Source organism: Cebus imitator, unplaced genomic scaffold, assembly GCF_001604975.1.
Source record: "Cebus imitator isolate Cc_AM_T3 unplaced genomic scaffold, Cebus_imitator-1.0 Scaffold429, whole genome shotgun sequence".
In the NCBI taxonomy this organism is placed as follows: domain Eukaryota; kingdom Metazoa; phylum Chordata; class Mammalia; order Primates; family Cebidae; genus Cebus; species Cebus imitator.
In genome coordinates, this window is record NW_016107744.1 from 1589163 (window position 1) to 1602370 (window position 13208).

The 13208-nt window shown below is 34.5% G+C and overlaps 1 protein-coding gene across 1 annotated transcript in view; it reads left to right on the plus strand.

Moving 5' to 3' along the window:
- Positions 1 to 12479, plus strand: part of TRHDE (thyrotropin releasing hormone degrading enzyme) — a 391885-nt gene extending 379406 nt beyond the window's left edge. The window contains exons 18-19 of the mRNA XM_017510084.2: positions 4776 to 4857; positions 9902 to 12479. Coding sequence (XP_017365573.1) covers positions 4776 to 4857; positions 9902 to 10045 — 226 coding nt within the window. The 3' untranslated portion in view covers positions 10046 to 12479. The remainder of the gene's footprint in view (positions 1 to 4775; positions 4858 to 9901) is intronic.
- The last annotated feature ends 729 nt before the right edge of the window (positions 12480 to 13208 follow it).

Consider the following 13208-nt stretch of genomic DNA (forward strand, 5'->3'; position numbering starts at 1 on the left):
CTCAAGGAGAACTACAAACCACTGCTAAAGGAAATAAGAGAGGACACAAACAGATGGAAAAATATTCCCTGCTCATGGTTAGGAAGAATCAATATCACTAAAATGGCCATACTGCCCAAAGTAATTTATAGATTCAATGCTATTGGCATCAAACTACCATTGACCTTCTTCACAGAAGTGGAAAAAACCACCTTAAACTTCATGTGGAACAAAAAAGAGCCCACATAGCCAAGACAATCCTAAGCAAAAAGAATAAAGCTGGAGGCATCATGCTACCTGACTTCAAACTATACTACAAGGCTGCAGTAATCAAAACAGCATGGTACTGATACCAAAACAGAGATATAGACCAATGGAACAGAACAGAGGCCTTGGAAGTAATGCCACACATCTACAGCCATCTGATCTTTGACAAACTGGACAAAAACAAGCAATGGGGAAAAGATTCCCTGTTTAAAAAATGGTGTTGGGAAAACTGGCTAGCCATGTGCAGAAAACTGAAACTGGACTCCTTCCTTACACCTTATACAAAAATTAACTCCAGATGGATTAAAGATTTAAATATAAGAACACCATAAAAACCCTAGAAGAAAACCTAGGCAATACCATTCAGGACATAGTCATAGGCAAGGACTTCATGTCTAAAACACCATAAGCAGTGGCAACAAAAGCCAAAATAGACAAATGGGATCCTATTAAACTCAAGCGCTCCAGCACAGCAAAAGAAACAATCAACAGAGCGAACCAGCAAACAACAGAATGGGAAAAATTTTTTGCAAGCTACCCATCTGACAAAGGGCTAATATCCAGAATCTACAAAGAACTAAAACAAATATACAAGAAAAAAACAACTCCATCAAAAAGTGGGCAAAAGTTATGGCACATTTCAAAAGAAGACATTTATTTGGCCAACAAACATATGAAAAAATGCTCATCATTACTGGTCATTAGAGAAATGTAAATCAAAACCACATTGAGATACCATCTCATGCCAGTTAGAATGATGATCATTAAAAAAATCTGGAGAGGATGGGGAAGAATAACACTGGGAGAAATGCCTGATGTAGGTGCGGGGGGTGGGGCAGGAAAGGGAATGGAGACAGCAGACCACCATGGCATGTATGTACCTATGTAACAATCCTGCAGGATGCAGGATGTACACATGTACCCCAGAGCCCAAAATATAATAAAAAAAAACCTGGAGACAACATGTGCTGGAAAGTATGTGGAGAAATAGAAACACTTTTATACTGTTGGTAGGAACGTAAATTAATTCAACCTTTGTGGAAGACAGTGTGATGATTCCTCAAGGATCTAGAAATAAAAATACCATTTGATCCAGCAATCCCATGACTGGGTATATAACCAAAGGATTATAAATTGATCTATTATAAAGACACATGCACACATATGTTCACTGCGGCACTGTTTACAATAGCAAAGACTTGGAACCAACCCAAATGCCAATCAAAGATAGACTGGATAAAGAAAATGTAGCACATATACACCATGGAATAGTATGCAGCTATAAAAAATGATGAGTTCATGTCCTTTGTTGGAACATGGATGACTCTGGAAACCATGATTCTCAGCAAACTGACACAAGAACAGAATACCAAACACCACATGTTCTCACACATAAGTGGGTGTTGAACAATAAGACCACATGGACACAGGGAGGGGAACATCACACACTGGGGTCTGTTGGGGGGTGGGGTGCTATTGGAGGGATAGTAGAGGGTGAGGTGATTTGGGAGGGATAACATTAGGAGAAAGACCTAATGTAGGTGATGGGGGAATGGAGGCAGGAAACCACCATGTTGTGTGTATACCAATGTAATAATCCTGCAAGATCTGCACATGTATCCCAGAAGTTAAAGTAAAATAAAAATTAATTTAAAAAAAAGGAATGGATGTATTATATTAAAATACTCCATCCATAGAAATTTCATTGTCAGAAAATACTGTTATTTCTATAAGACACATTGACTTTTTTAATATTTTCAGCTCAGATCTTTTAATAGTTGGATGATTAAAGCTTGCTTTGCTTTTGTGCATATAATAGAATGGTCAGACACTTAAGATAAAATTAATATATACAAATATTTCACTTAAAAGAATATAAAACATCTATCAATGTGCAGTTTCTTTAGGGAGTGGTTTTGTAAATCAGAGTTCAGTGCAATGCAATTATAGGGATATATAGTTTATTGCCTACCAAAATATATTTAGTTCCTGATATGCCTATTTTGTCTTACTGAATTCATGATGTCCATCTTATCTAAAACTATGATGGTGTTTACTCTGACAAATAGGAGCATAATCTTCATGGTCTCCTGCTCCTCTGTCAGTCTTTGAATGTTGGAGTTCATGGAGCTCTGTTGAAGGCACTCTTCTTCCCACTCTGCAAGTTCTTCCTGATTTTAGTTGCCTTCTACTCTCATGGTTTCAATTACTCCCAAATCTGTATCTCTAATTCAGACATTTTATGTAAGTTTGTCCCTGTGATAGGTAATTGCCCATCGAAGTTGCGTTTATGAGCTTGCTTGCAAGGCCAAATCCATGATTTTTCTCTCGTCCTCCTTTTCTCAGTAACTCTTACAGCTGTCCACCAATTGCTCAAGCGCAACACTTGGAAGTCTACATAGACTTCCTTTTTTCTTTTGCCATGTATAACAATTAGACTCTAGGCCGTGTCAATTTAACAGTTCCTAAAGTTTGCTGAATTCCTCTCTTTTCCTGCTACCACTTCCCTATTGTAGGTTCTTGTCTCTTTGCAGTACTCTTACAATAATAGCCTTCTGTCTCACTGCCTCTATAGTTATACAAACACACTTCAGCCTCTTCCCTTTATCCCAAGAATCATTCTGAAAATCAAATGTGATATTTCCCTGCTGTAAAAATTTCTGTGAGATTTATAATCTAAGCCCTTTAATATATCCTCTGCATATTTTCTCAGCCTTTTGTTCTTCAATCTCCAGCCTCAAACATATCAAAGTATGTACTTTTTTTTTTTTTTTTTTTTTTTTTTTTTTTTTTTTTTTTTTTTTTTTTTTTTTTTTTTTTTTTGAGACAGAGTCTCACTCTGTCACCCAGGCTGGAGTGCAGTGGAACCATCACAACTCTGCAGCCTTGACTGCCTGAGCTCAGGTGATCCTTCCATTTCAGTCTCCTAAGTAGCTGAGACTACAAACATGCCACCATGCCCAGCTAAATTTTTCTACTTTTGGTAGAGACAAGGTTTCACCATGTTGCCCAGGCTGGTCTCGAACTCCTGGGCTAAAGCAATCCACCTGCCTCAGCTTCCCAAAAGAGCTGGGATCACGGGCATAAGCCACCGCCTTGGCCTGTATGCACTGTTAATATCCAATTGCTTGTAGTTGTCTGCACAAACCATGTCTTTTCACGTCTCTTTGTCTTTGTTTATGTTGGTATTCTACCTAAAATTACTTTCTTCCCTGTTGCTCAGAGCTACTCCATGCTTAATCTAGATACTATTATCTCCCAGAAGCCATTCCCAAGACCCCACAGCTAAAGAGACCCTCTCTGAGAACTGTGTATAATTTTATCACCATTACATTTAGCCACAATGTGTGGAAATTATCTGATTAAATATCTAGCTCTTCAGCTAGATAATATAATACCTTCAAGAAGAGACTGTGTCTTATTATTATCTTCACAGGACTACGTAAGTAAAAACAACTAACATTTCTTTAGAAAAAGAATTGTTATTTGTCTGGATAATTGGACACTTTTGTGACACATACTGATTGAGAATGATCACTTATTATTGAATGCCTATTTGTTTGCTTTTACTCAGCTAACTTTTTTCCCATGGAATAGTTCAATGTTAGAATCACAACAAATCTCAGTGGTCATTTAGTTCAGCCTTCTCATTTTATAGATGAGGAAACTGAATTCTACAGAAGCTAAATTAAATCTTAAATTAGATACTTAAGATCCCATAAGCTAGGGAAGCATTAGAAAACGTCTCATAACAGTGCATAGATCCCTGTCTTTAAAAACCCAGAGCCTTATTTTATTATACTGATCTTAGTTCTAAAAGTATGATAACCTATAATAGGTATTGTTAGCATAGTAGGGACAAATCAGTAAAATGAGAATTCTTTTCAACTCACTGACACAAGCTGTTCCTTGTCTTGGGTCAAAAGTCAAGTAATTGTGTTTGTGGAATAAAGATTAGGCAATCCAAATGAAAAAGTAGATGTTTTACTTTAATGTACATGTGAAAAAAGCTAATATTTTGGAGAACATTTTTGAGAATGCATTTTGCCTCAGTTTCTAAGAATGAAATATGACAATTCCAGTGTCAATTATAACTAACCATACCAAAAGATGTGACAGTGCCCAAGATGATCCTGCAGTTCCTTTTGCATTGGTTGGAATCATTTTCCCTTTCAGTGAGCTAGGTTGCTTTGTAAATGAAAGTTTTAAAATAGTTTATTCTCAGGCCTGGCTTCGAAATATACTGTTAATCCCTAATCCAGTTATAGAGGGCCCCTTTGAAAAAATGTGCTACAGCTCCAACTTCTCTGAAACAATGGGAACCATATCAGGTGGGGTCTGATGATATCCCATAGCCATAACTCTTTGTCCCTCCCTGACTCCCTAGAGAAGTGGGCTTGGGTGCTCAGAGATTTGGCAGTCTCTGATAACATTGATCAAATGGAACTTGAGAAGAACTCTAAAAAGTCTTTATGGTAATATTTTTTAATTACTACCTGCATTGAAATAAACTCTTATTTTCTTTTGAGGTATGGAGAAGCATTGTTTATGAATTCCAAACTTATCAGTGGAGTCACAGAATTTCTTAATACTGAAGGTGAACTCAAAGAGGTAAATATTTTAAGATGAGGTCTAATTATTTTCTTTTATAAACATTTGAAATTGTCCATTTACTTCAGTCATTTCTTCGCAACAGATTCACATCCATTCCTTTTACTTACACACGCACACCACACACACACACACACACACGTTAAAGACGACTCAATTCATGATTTGCAAGGGATATTTTTAACATGTCTAATATTGAAGGCCTGCAAGAAATATTTGAATGTAATGATTTTCAATCCTGGAGACCCACAATCTGCTTTAGAGATCATTGATCCAATCAGCTATTCCTCAAATGATTCTATTAACCCACTGTAAGATTCACTAAATAACAAAACCATCCTGTCAATGACTCAGTATTTGTATAAAGGTCTAAGGTTGGTGTTGAGATACAGACTATATGTCTCACTGCTTTGTGGTCAGTCCTAAACAGACAGTGGACATACTATACATAATAATATTGGTTTGTGCTACGTAGCCTCTTAACTGAAACAACTTCTTATGCATAGAAAGAAGCATATCTGCTAATACATATTGAGATTAATAAATTGTTTTAAAAATGCTTGGTAAAATCACAAATGAATTTCATTAATGAAAATAAACCCAATTTTTAACGACTGGTGTTCAGGTTACGGGAGTCCCTCACATTTCCTTACTATGTTATTTCTCGCTTATTACTCTGGAAATTTAAGCCAGCTAGTTTTGTTTGATTGTTTGTTTTGCCATTAAGTCATGTCACTAATATAGAGAGATTAGAAACGGGCAGGGGTAAGGAGGTAGGCAAAAAGAAACAAAATATAGACTCTTTTAATTGATTACAATGAATTTTGCTTCAAACATTGCCTTTTCTTGTGCTCCTGTTCTCTATTGTAAAATATAGCTGATATGTGGCATTGAGAATGATGGTTTTCTCAGTTTTCGCTGACAGAATGCCTAATGTTGTGCCCCGCAGCTAATCACACTAAGCAGCATTCCCTAGAATCATCAACACTGGCATCATCCTTAATATCTTCTAATGTTGTCCAGTTTCCTATGATTATCCCGCGCGCACCAACTTGGATTCTTTCACACCATGAGCTGAGCTAAGCTAAGTCTCTGATTGTAATGATTTGAAATTCAGTCTTTATCCCTGCTATGTGTGTTCCCAACCCTGAAGGATTAAATTTGAAAGCCCCAGAACATTTTTTACTGTTTTTTAAATAAAGGAAGCTAAATGGAAAGGACTGTTTTCATATCCATAAAGAAACAGAAAGAAAAAAACAATCAAATTAATGATTGCTTCCAATTTTCTCTGTATTTAAATGAAGCACTTTTAATTTCATGATTTTACATTCAATAATCTGGGAATGAAAGACTCATTTAGTCACAACCTGTGCAGCCACTGAAGTGAGCACGAAGCGAAATCTCTCCCTCTCCTCTTCTCTCCCGTTTGCTCCCTTTGTTCTTTGTGCATCTCTCCTTCTCTTTTATCTCCTCTCCTCCCTACTTCTCTCTCATCCCTTCTCCTATTTTTCTGCTTCTTTCTTTCCTCTAACTCTGTCTGCCTTTCATATTTTTCTGGACTTGAAAATACCCAGGCCCTGAAAAGAAAATATTTCAGACATTTTATTGATTTTATCACATACTGACCGTTTTGTCTTACATATTTCACTGGTTTATTTAATTTTCGCACTTTATTTAATTGCCATTTTAGATGTTTCAAAGTGTCCCTATAATGAAGGGTATAATTTCAAAATTGAAACTAAATTATGGTTTTTGTTTCATTACCTACAAAGCAGCTAATGTCACAATGCAGTCTCAGTGCCACGAGGAATGAATCTGTTCACTATGGAGTTATTTACTCTGGCTTTGCAGTTCAGCAGGTGCTGCCTGAGGCTCTTTAATACTTTCATCATCTATAAGATTGAGGAACACTATTGTCAGGTGGGGTGGGGATTTTGTTTTTTATGATGATAACCCCCCTTTCTTAAATAGAAAAGGCTGAGAGAATTTCAGTCACATTCTACCTTAACCCATAAACCTCAAAAGCAGAAAGCCCAAGATGCTGCCTTTGGATATGGCATATTCTTATTTCTAAGAGTTTATAGATCAAAAGGGAATCAGCATCTTTATGAATTCTGAAAACTCATTCCAGATTTTAATGATCCTCCTCAGCTTTAAATACATTCAGTAGAGACACTTACGTTGGTCCATGGTTTCCTCCCCAAAACAGCATTCTAGTACCTGAAACTGGAATTTCCTTTTAATTACGTGGCTCTAGCAATTTGAACAATATTCCTCCATGAGGCAATCTATCATTTATTTCATTTTAAATTAATGGAGACAATCTTCTTGAACCTCAGATGCCCTTGCCATTTTTCCACACTAATGACCATTAACCAATCCTTTCATATGCCCATTTTTCCGCCTTTTTAAACTTAACATACAACACTGTTGTGGGGGAACATAGAGCCTATGCATCAAAGATGCTGTGTTTACAGCTTTAATATTGAAGCTATAAAGTTTACAATAGGGCAGTACTTAATTCTATTCATTTATATAGTTACTAAGAGTGTACTATGTTTTACAATCGACTCTAAAAATAATTTATCTTATGATGTTGAGATCTAGGATATCCTGAAATAAGAGGGATTTTTTTAATGCTAAAATATTTCTAATAGAGAAATTAACAAACATCCTTCAAAATTGTATGCTAAGAAGATCAGGGAGCACAAACAACATTGCCATTTTACTAAACCTTATTTGATCAAAGTGCCTAAACTTGCAAAGCATATCATGGTATACTTAGAAACACAATTAAAAAAAAACAAAAAAAAATTAATTTGTCAGCACAAGTCCTACCAAAGAGCTGAAGAAATAAGCAAATTAGATTGCTAAATGCCTTTATTTTAGTCCAAGCCCTCTAAAGTGAGGCAGGGGTTTGTAAGGCACTGTGAGCATGCACTAGGGCCAGTTACAGGCAATTTCGACCACTGGTTGGATATCAGAGCTATGGAGAATTACAGGGCCTAAGATCAACTAATGGCACCTGTGGAAAGTGGGCCAGATGTGTTCCGAAGAAAAGTTCTTAAGATGCATATAAGCCACCTCAGACTCTCTGAACCCACAAGGGGAGTATTTTTTTACTGCACTTAAATCATTATATAAGAAGTCAATCTCTAGAGACCCACCAGTTCACATTTTCGATTGAGAGTTCTTTTGCAGGATAATCCAACCTACGATCCTTGTGTCAATAAATGTTTATATTCAAACCCATAGTTTGCCTTTGAGGAGGACTTAAGAGTTTTACTTCATGTGTTTAGGCTGGCTTACCATTTCATAAGGAAACCAAGAACATGCTCCACAGAGTTAAAGTTGCGAAAGGGTCATTTATAACTCTCTGGTGTATTCAGTGACTGCCTAGGAAAACATGTAATAATTCAGAATATACTTTAAAAGGAGTATATGTAATTTTTTCTGATTGACCTATAACATGTAAATAATGCCATGATAATATCATATTTTTGTAATAAATTTAAACAAAATTCAAAACATAGATCAAAATATATTACTTTTTGCTTTATAGACTGGATGAGTCTGAACATAAACATAGAAGTACAAATATATTATTGTGTTAATCAGATAAAGTTTAAAATTGTGATTCAAGTACTTCCATTAGACTTCCCTTTACATATATATATGTATATACATTTCTATCCCCATGGCACAATGCCTGTAATATTTATTAATTCCAATCCCTTTGCTTCTTCCTTTTTTTCTTAGTATATGTAATTTGATCAAATGCCAAATCAGTTTTAAGAACAACACCTATAATTTTTTGTTATACATAGGATATTTTACATATTTGTTATAAAAGCACAGTGATTTTGAAATCTTCTAAATGATGTACCTCTGGGATACAGTTATCCATTGCTAATGCTGCTGGGCAAAGGGCTTTGTAGGAAAACAGAGTAAAAACTGAGAAAACCCATCAGTATCATGTAATCAAAGTAACGTTTATAAATAAACTAAGCTATCCATGAAAAATTTTCTAAATTAATTCAGAAAGTTATAACTGCATTTTAACTCTGTCCTCCACCACCATTTCCGCCTGCCCCTGTGCTAATCTTGATACACTACATTTCTCTCCTGGCATATCCTCCATGTGACACCCACCACATGATGAATCACACTCCACACTAATTACACCATATAATGTTTCTGAGTTGCAAGTTGATTTTTCACATTTGTCTATTAGCATCACAATTGTTAGTTCGTTGCCAGCTTCTTAAGATATATCAAACAGAAAGGAAAAACTTCTGGTATTTAATCTTGAAGGAAAATCTCTGAGTATTTCCAGAGTATGTGAATTCTCTAAATAAAATTTTATGCCAAAAAATATGCCAAAACACTTAACAATTATAATTTAAATGCTCAGATTCTCTAGCTAACACCGTATCCCTCCTTTAGTCTTTCAAAATCTAGTTACACAGGTGATTGCAATGTCATTAATCATTCAGTTTTCATAGCATTATTACTTTTTTTTTCCACCAGATAATTGGTTATTCCTTGACATCAAAGATAATGTCAAGCCCAAAACCACTCATTTGGAGAAAATAAAAAATAATTTTCTCTCTATAAACAAAATGTGAACTTTAATTCTTTTATTCAGTTTTTAAGGCTACTTTGCACTTTGTATATGCATTGAGGTGAGAACCAGTCCTAACTTCAATCTCATCAACTTATTTTGAAATGATAAATTAAATGACTGTTTTAATATCTAATCACGAAACGTGAAACTGAATTTGGAGCTATTAAGTTGTAATGTCCACTGTTTTTTGTGTTCCAAAATCAATTACCTCACAACTAATTGACATAATCTGTTATACTTCCTTTTGTTTGCCAAGCTCATTTCACAATATTAAATATATCTTCTGTAGTGATTGTGGCATTTTGTTTCAAGTGGATTCTGTTTTCTAATTTTTCAAATAGATTCTTGTTCATGTATATTGGACAATAGTTCATTTTAAGACATTCAGGTTTAACATTTAAAAATTTCTTTTTCCAGCTCAAGAACTTCATGAAAAGCTATGATGGGGTAGCTGCTGCTTCTTTCTCACGAGCTGTGGAAACTGTTGAAGCCAATGTGCGCTGGAAAATGCTTTACCAAGATGAGCTTTTCCAATGGTTAGGAAAAGCTCTAAGACACTAATATATGTATCTTACAAACAATTCAACTCAGACTTTTATGAGAAAACATGCTTTCTGTGGAATGAGGAAAATGTGCTACATGGAAAATGGCCAGATTTTCAGTGTTATCATGTGGGAGGAATTTTTTTAGTTTTATATTTTTGTTTGGGGGGATATTTTTTGTTTGTTTCATTCATTCTGCTCTGTTTCTCTACTGGGTATTCCTCTCTAAAGAAACTCTTGCAAGTGAAACTAGCCATGATTGCTTCAGCTGTACATTCCTTGCTGTACAGGACCAAATATGATAGTGATGCATGTTGATGTTACAGTCAATTTGGAAAAACTTATCCAGAATATTCTGTGCATGGATATATGGTCCTGCCTATGTTCCAGCATGCTTATTTCAAACCGCCAAGGTTGTATGTGAACATATGTTACATCCAGGATGGGCATTATGCAAAAGCACAAAGATTATATATGACAATCAGTGTTGCAATGAAAAAAAAAAAAAAACTAAAAACAGAAATTATATTCTCAATGTTGGGCAATGTGAGAGGTAAAAGAGCCCTTGAAATGATTAATATCACTTATTTCAGCACTTAGATTGTCTGGCAATGATTATTGTGTTGCTAACTCATTTTCTTTGAGTTAAAGCTGTGAATACATTTTAAAAGGCATATAGTGTATGCATATGTGTATGTACATAGGGAAGCTCCATATGTATATAGTATGTTGTACACTGCACATGTACAAAGAATGTCTTCAGATCAAAGAAAATTTATCTCTTTTTATAAACTTAAGGACAGTTGCAAAAGGCTTCAAAGAATTTATCTCAACATTCTTTCTATGTCCTGACTAAATTTCTCAACTGTTAAAAATTTTTCGTCTACTTCTTAAACAACTGTCTATTCTACTACATGAAGATGAATACAAACAAAATTTTTGTATAAACTAACCACTCTTCCAATTCTCCTGTGTCAGCCTTGCCTATAGATTCTGCCATCATTTTTTGCCAAAGTTCCTACTGCATGAAACAATTATGTAAACTTATAATTATTAGTGCTGAGAAAGAATTTATTTTCCATCTTGTTTATTTTCCTACCTTAAGCTGGGTAGTCCAGAGAGGTAAAAATTCTCTGCATGTTGGTCTTTATGTCTGTGTTGCTCTAATCCTCCATTAAGCAAGCATACCTCAAGTGGGTCTATTAGCATTTAATGACCTTTTATGCCAGTTGTGCCATCCCTTAAGAGGAAAAGTTCCTTTTCTTATGTTAATGTACAAAGCTTTTCTTTTGGCACTGACAACTGTATTCTACCTGGGAATTTTGAATAGCCATTTTCATGGCTGTGTATTGTGTAACACAAATGTTTTTAAATGGCATTCTCACCCAGTAGGCCAGCTCTCCAAACACTGCTTAGATGCTTCAAAATAGCATATTTTAAGTTTGCCAGTTTAAAATACCAATGCAACTACTCTACATAGCCAAATATTTGTAAATCACTTCCTATATTCCTGAGGTTTTTCGTGCCTCCAAATCTTACAAATCATCGAAAGAAATATATTCTAATACTAATCACTGAATAGTGAAAATAGTTAGACATTTTAGAAACCAGAGCCACAGAATTATTTTAAATTAGTAGAAAAGAGGAACTATTTCCTAATCTGTAGAATAAAGTACCACCTAAAATTGAATTTTATCATTTAAGCAATTAATACCGATTAGTCACACTTAACTTTTTCAGCACTTCATTCAATTAAAATACGTGAATTTTAAATATTTTATATGATGTGCACAGGCATGATAATGCTTAGTATAAAATCTAAACTTTTTCCATTTATCAGAAGTGATAAAATTTATTTACTAAACATTACATTTAAAAATTCTTGATTAAATAGGTAACTTCTAAATCATAACAATAATAAACACCACACTGCAATGCAGGTCCAAAATATGTGCTATATCACCACTGAACTCATGTAATACATAAGAAAAAATTAGAGGTGGATGTCTCGTTTTGTGTCATGAATTACTAAAAACTCTTTGTTGTTGTGGTATATTTTGAGTAAAATTACCATTTCCAGATTTGAGTTTGAAGGGATTTCATAGTTATATTTTCCTCCCCACTGTTAATAATCATAATCCTTTTTCAGTATTTTAGTGGCCTTGAACAACTGGTTTATCTACAATATCAAATCCTAGGTGTATAATTATGTGCAATGCTCAATACCTCTTATAGTACTTGTTCAACAGTATAGTGGTATCAATGGCATTAAGATGGCATTTTTGTTCTACATATTTTTCAATAATTTATTCTTTCTAATGTTGAAATTATATCAGGCTTTACTGGTTTTTTTAGTTGTTGAAATAAGTAATATTTTCAAAATAATAAAATAACCAATGATATCTCTTGGAATAATCTGTAAAATGTAGTTATAAAATTCTATTTTCTACTTAGAGTTTTTATCTTTTCTTTTTTGTTGGTTTTACAAATTATATATATATATATGCATGAAATAACAAACTGTTGAAAGTGTCCAGCATAACATAGTCCACAGTCATAACAATTTGCTGTGCCTATATGTGTACAAAAAAGTAGTTTCAATTAGAAAGGACAACATTATTTATCACACTGAGTGTTAAACATTTCCAGGTAACTTGTAAATAAAATGATTTCCCCATTTTTACATATTTTTTCTTAAAATTTTTCTACAATCTTTGAAGTTTCTAAAATACACAATCTCAACCTATAAGACTAATATCTTCAATACTAGGTCTATTCTTGAGTTTCAATAACAGGTATTTTAGTTGGGTCGTAAACTCACATTGGTTTATATTATCTCCAGGATAATTATATCATAGGACTGAGATTTTTGTGATAGTATTATTTACAAATATTATAACTATAATATCTTGTGAGTCTATTATTAAGGTTATGTCGTGTATTGATAAAATGCATTGTTTTCTCAAGAACTGTTACACATGTTGTTGTAACTGACTCATCAGAAAAACATAATAAATGTTATTATCCCTAATATTCTGATGAGAGAACTGGGGCTCAGCATGAGCTATTTAAGACTACAAAATGAGAGTCAGCACAGTGGCTCATGCCTATAATCCCAGCACTTTGGGAGGCTAAGGTGGGAGGATCACTTGAGCCCCAAGGGTTTGAGACCAGCTTGGGCA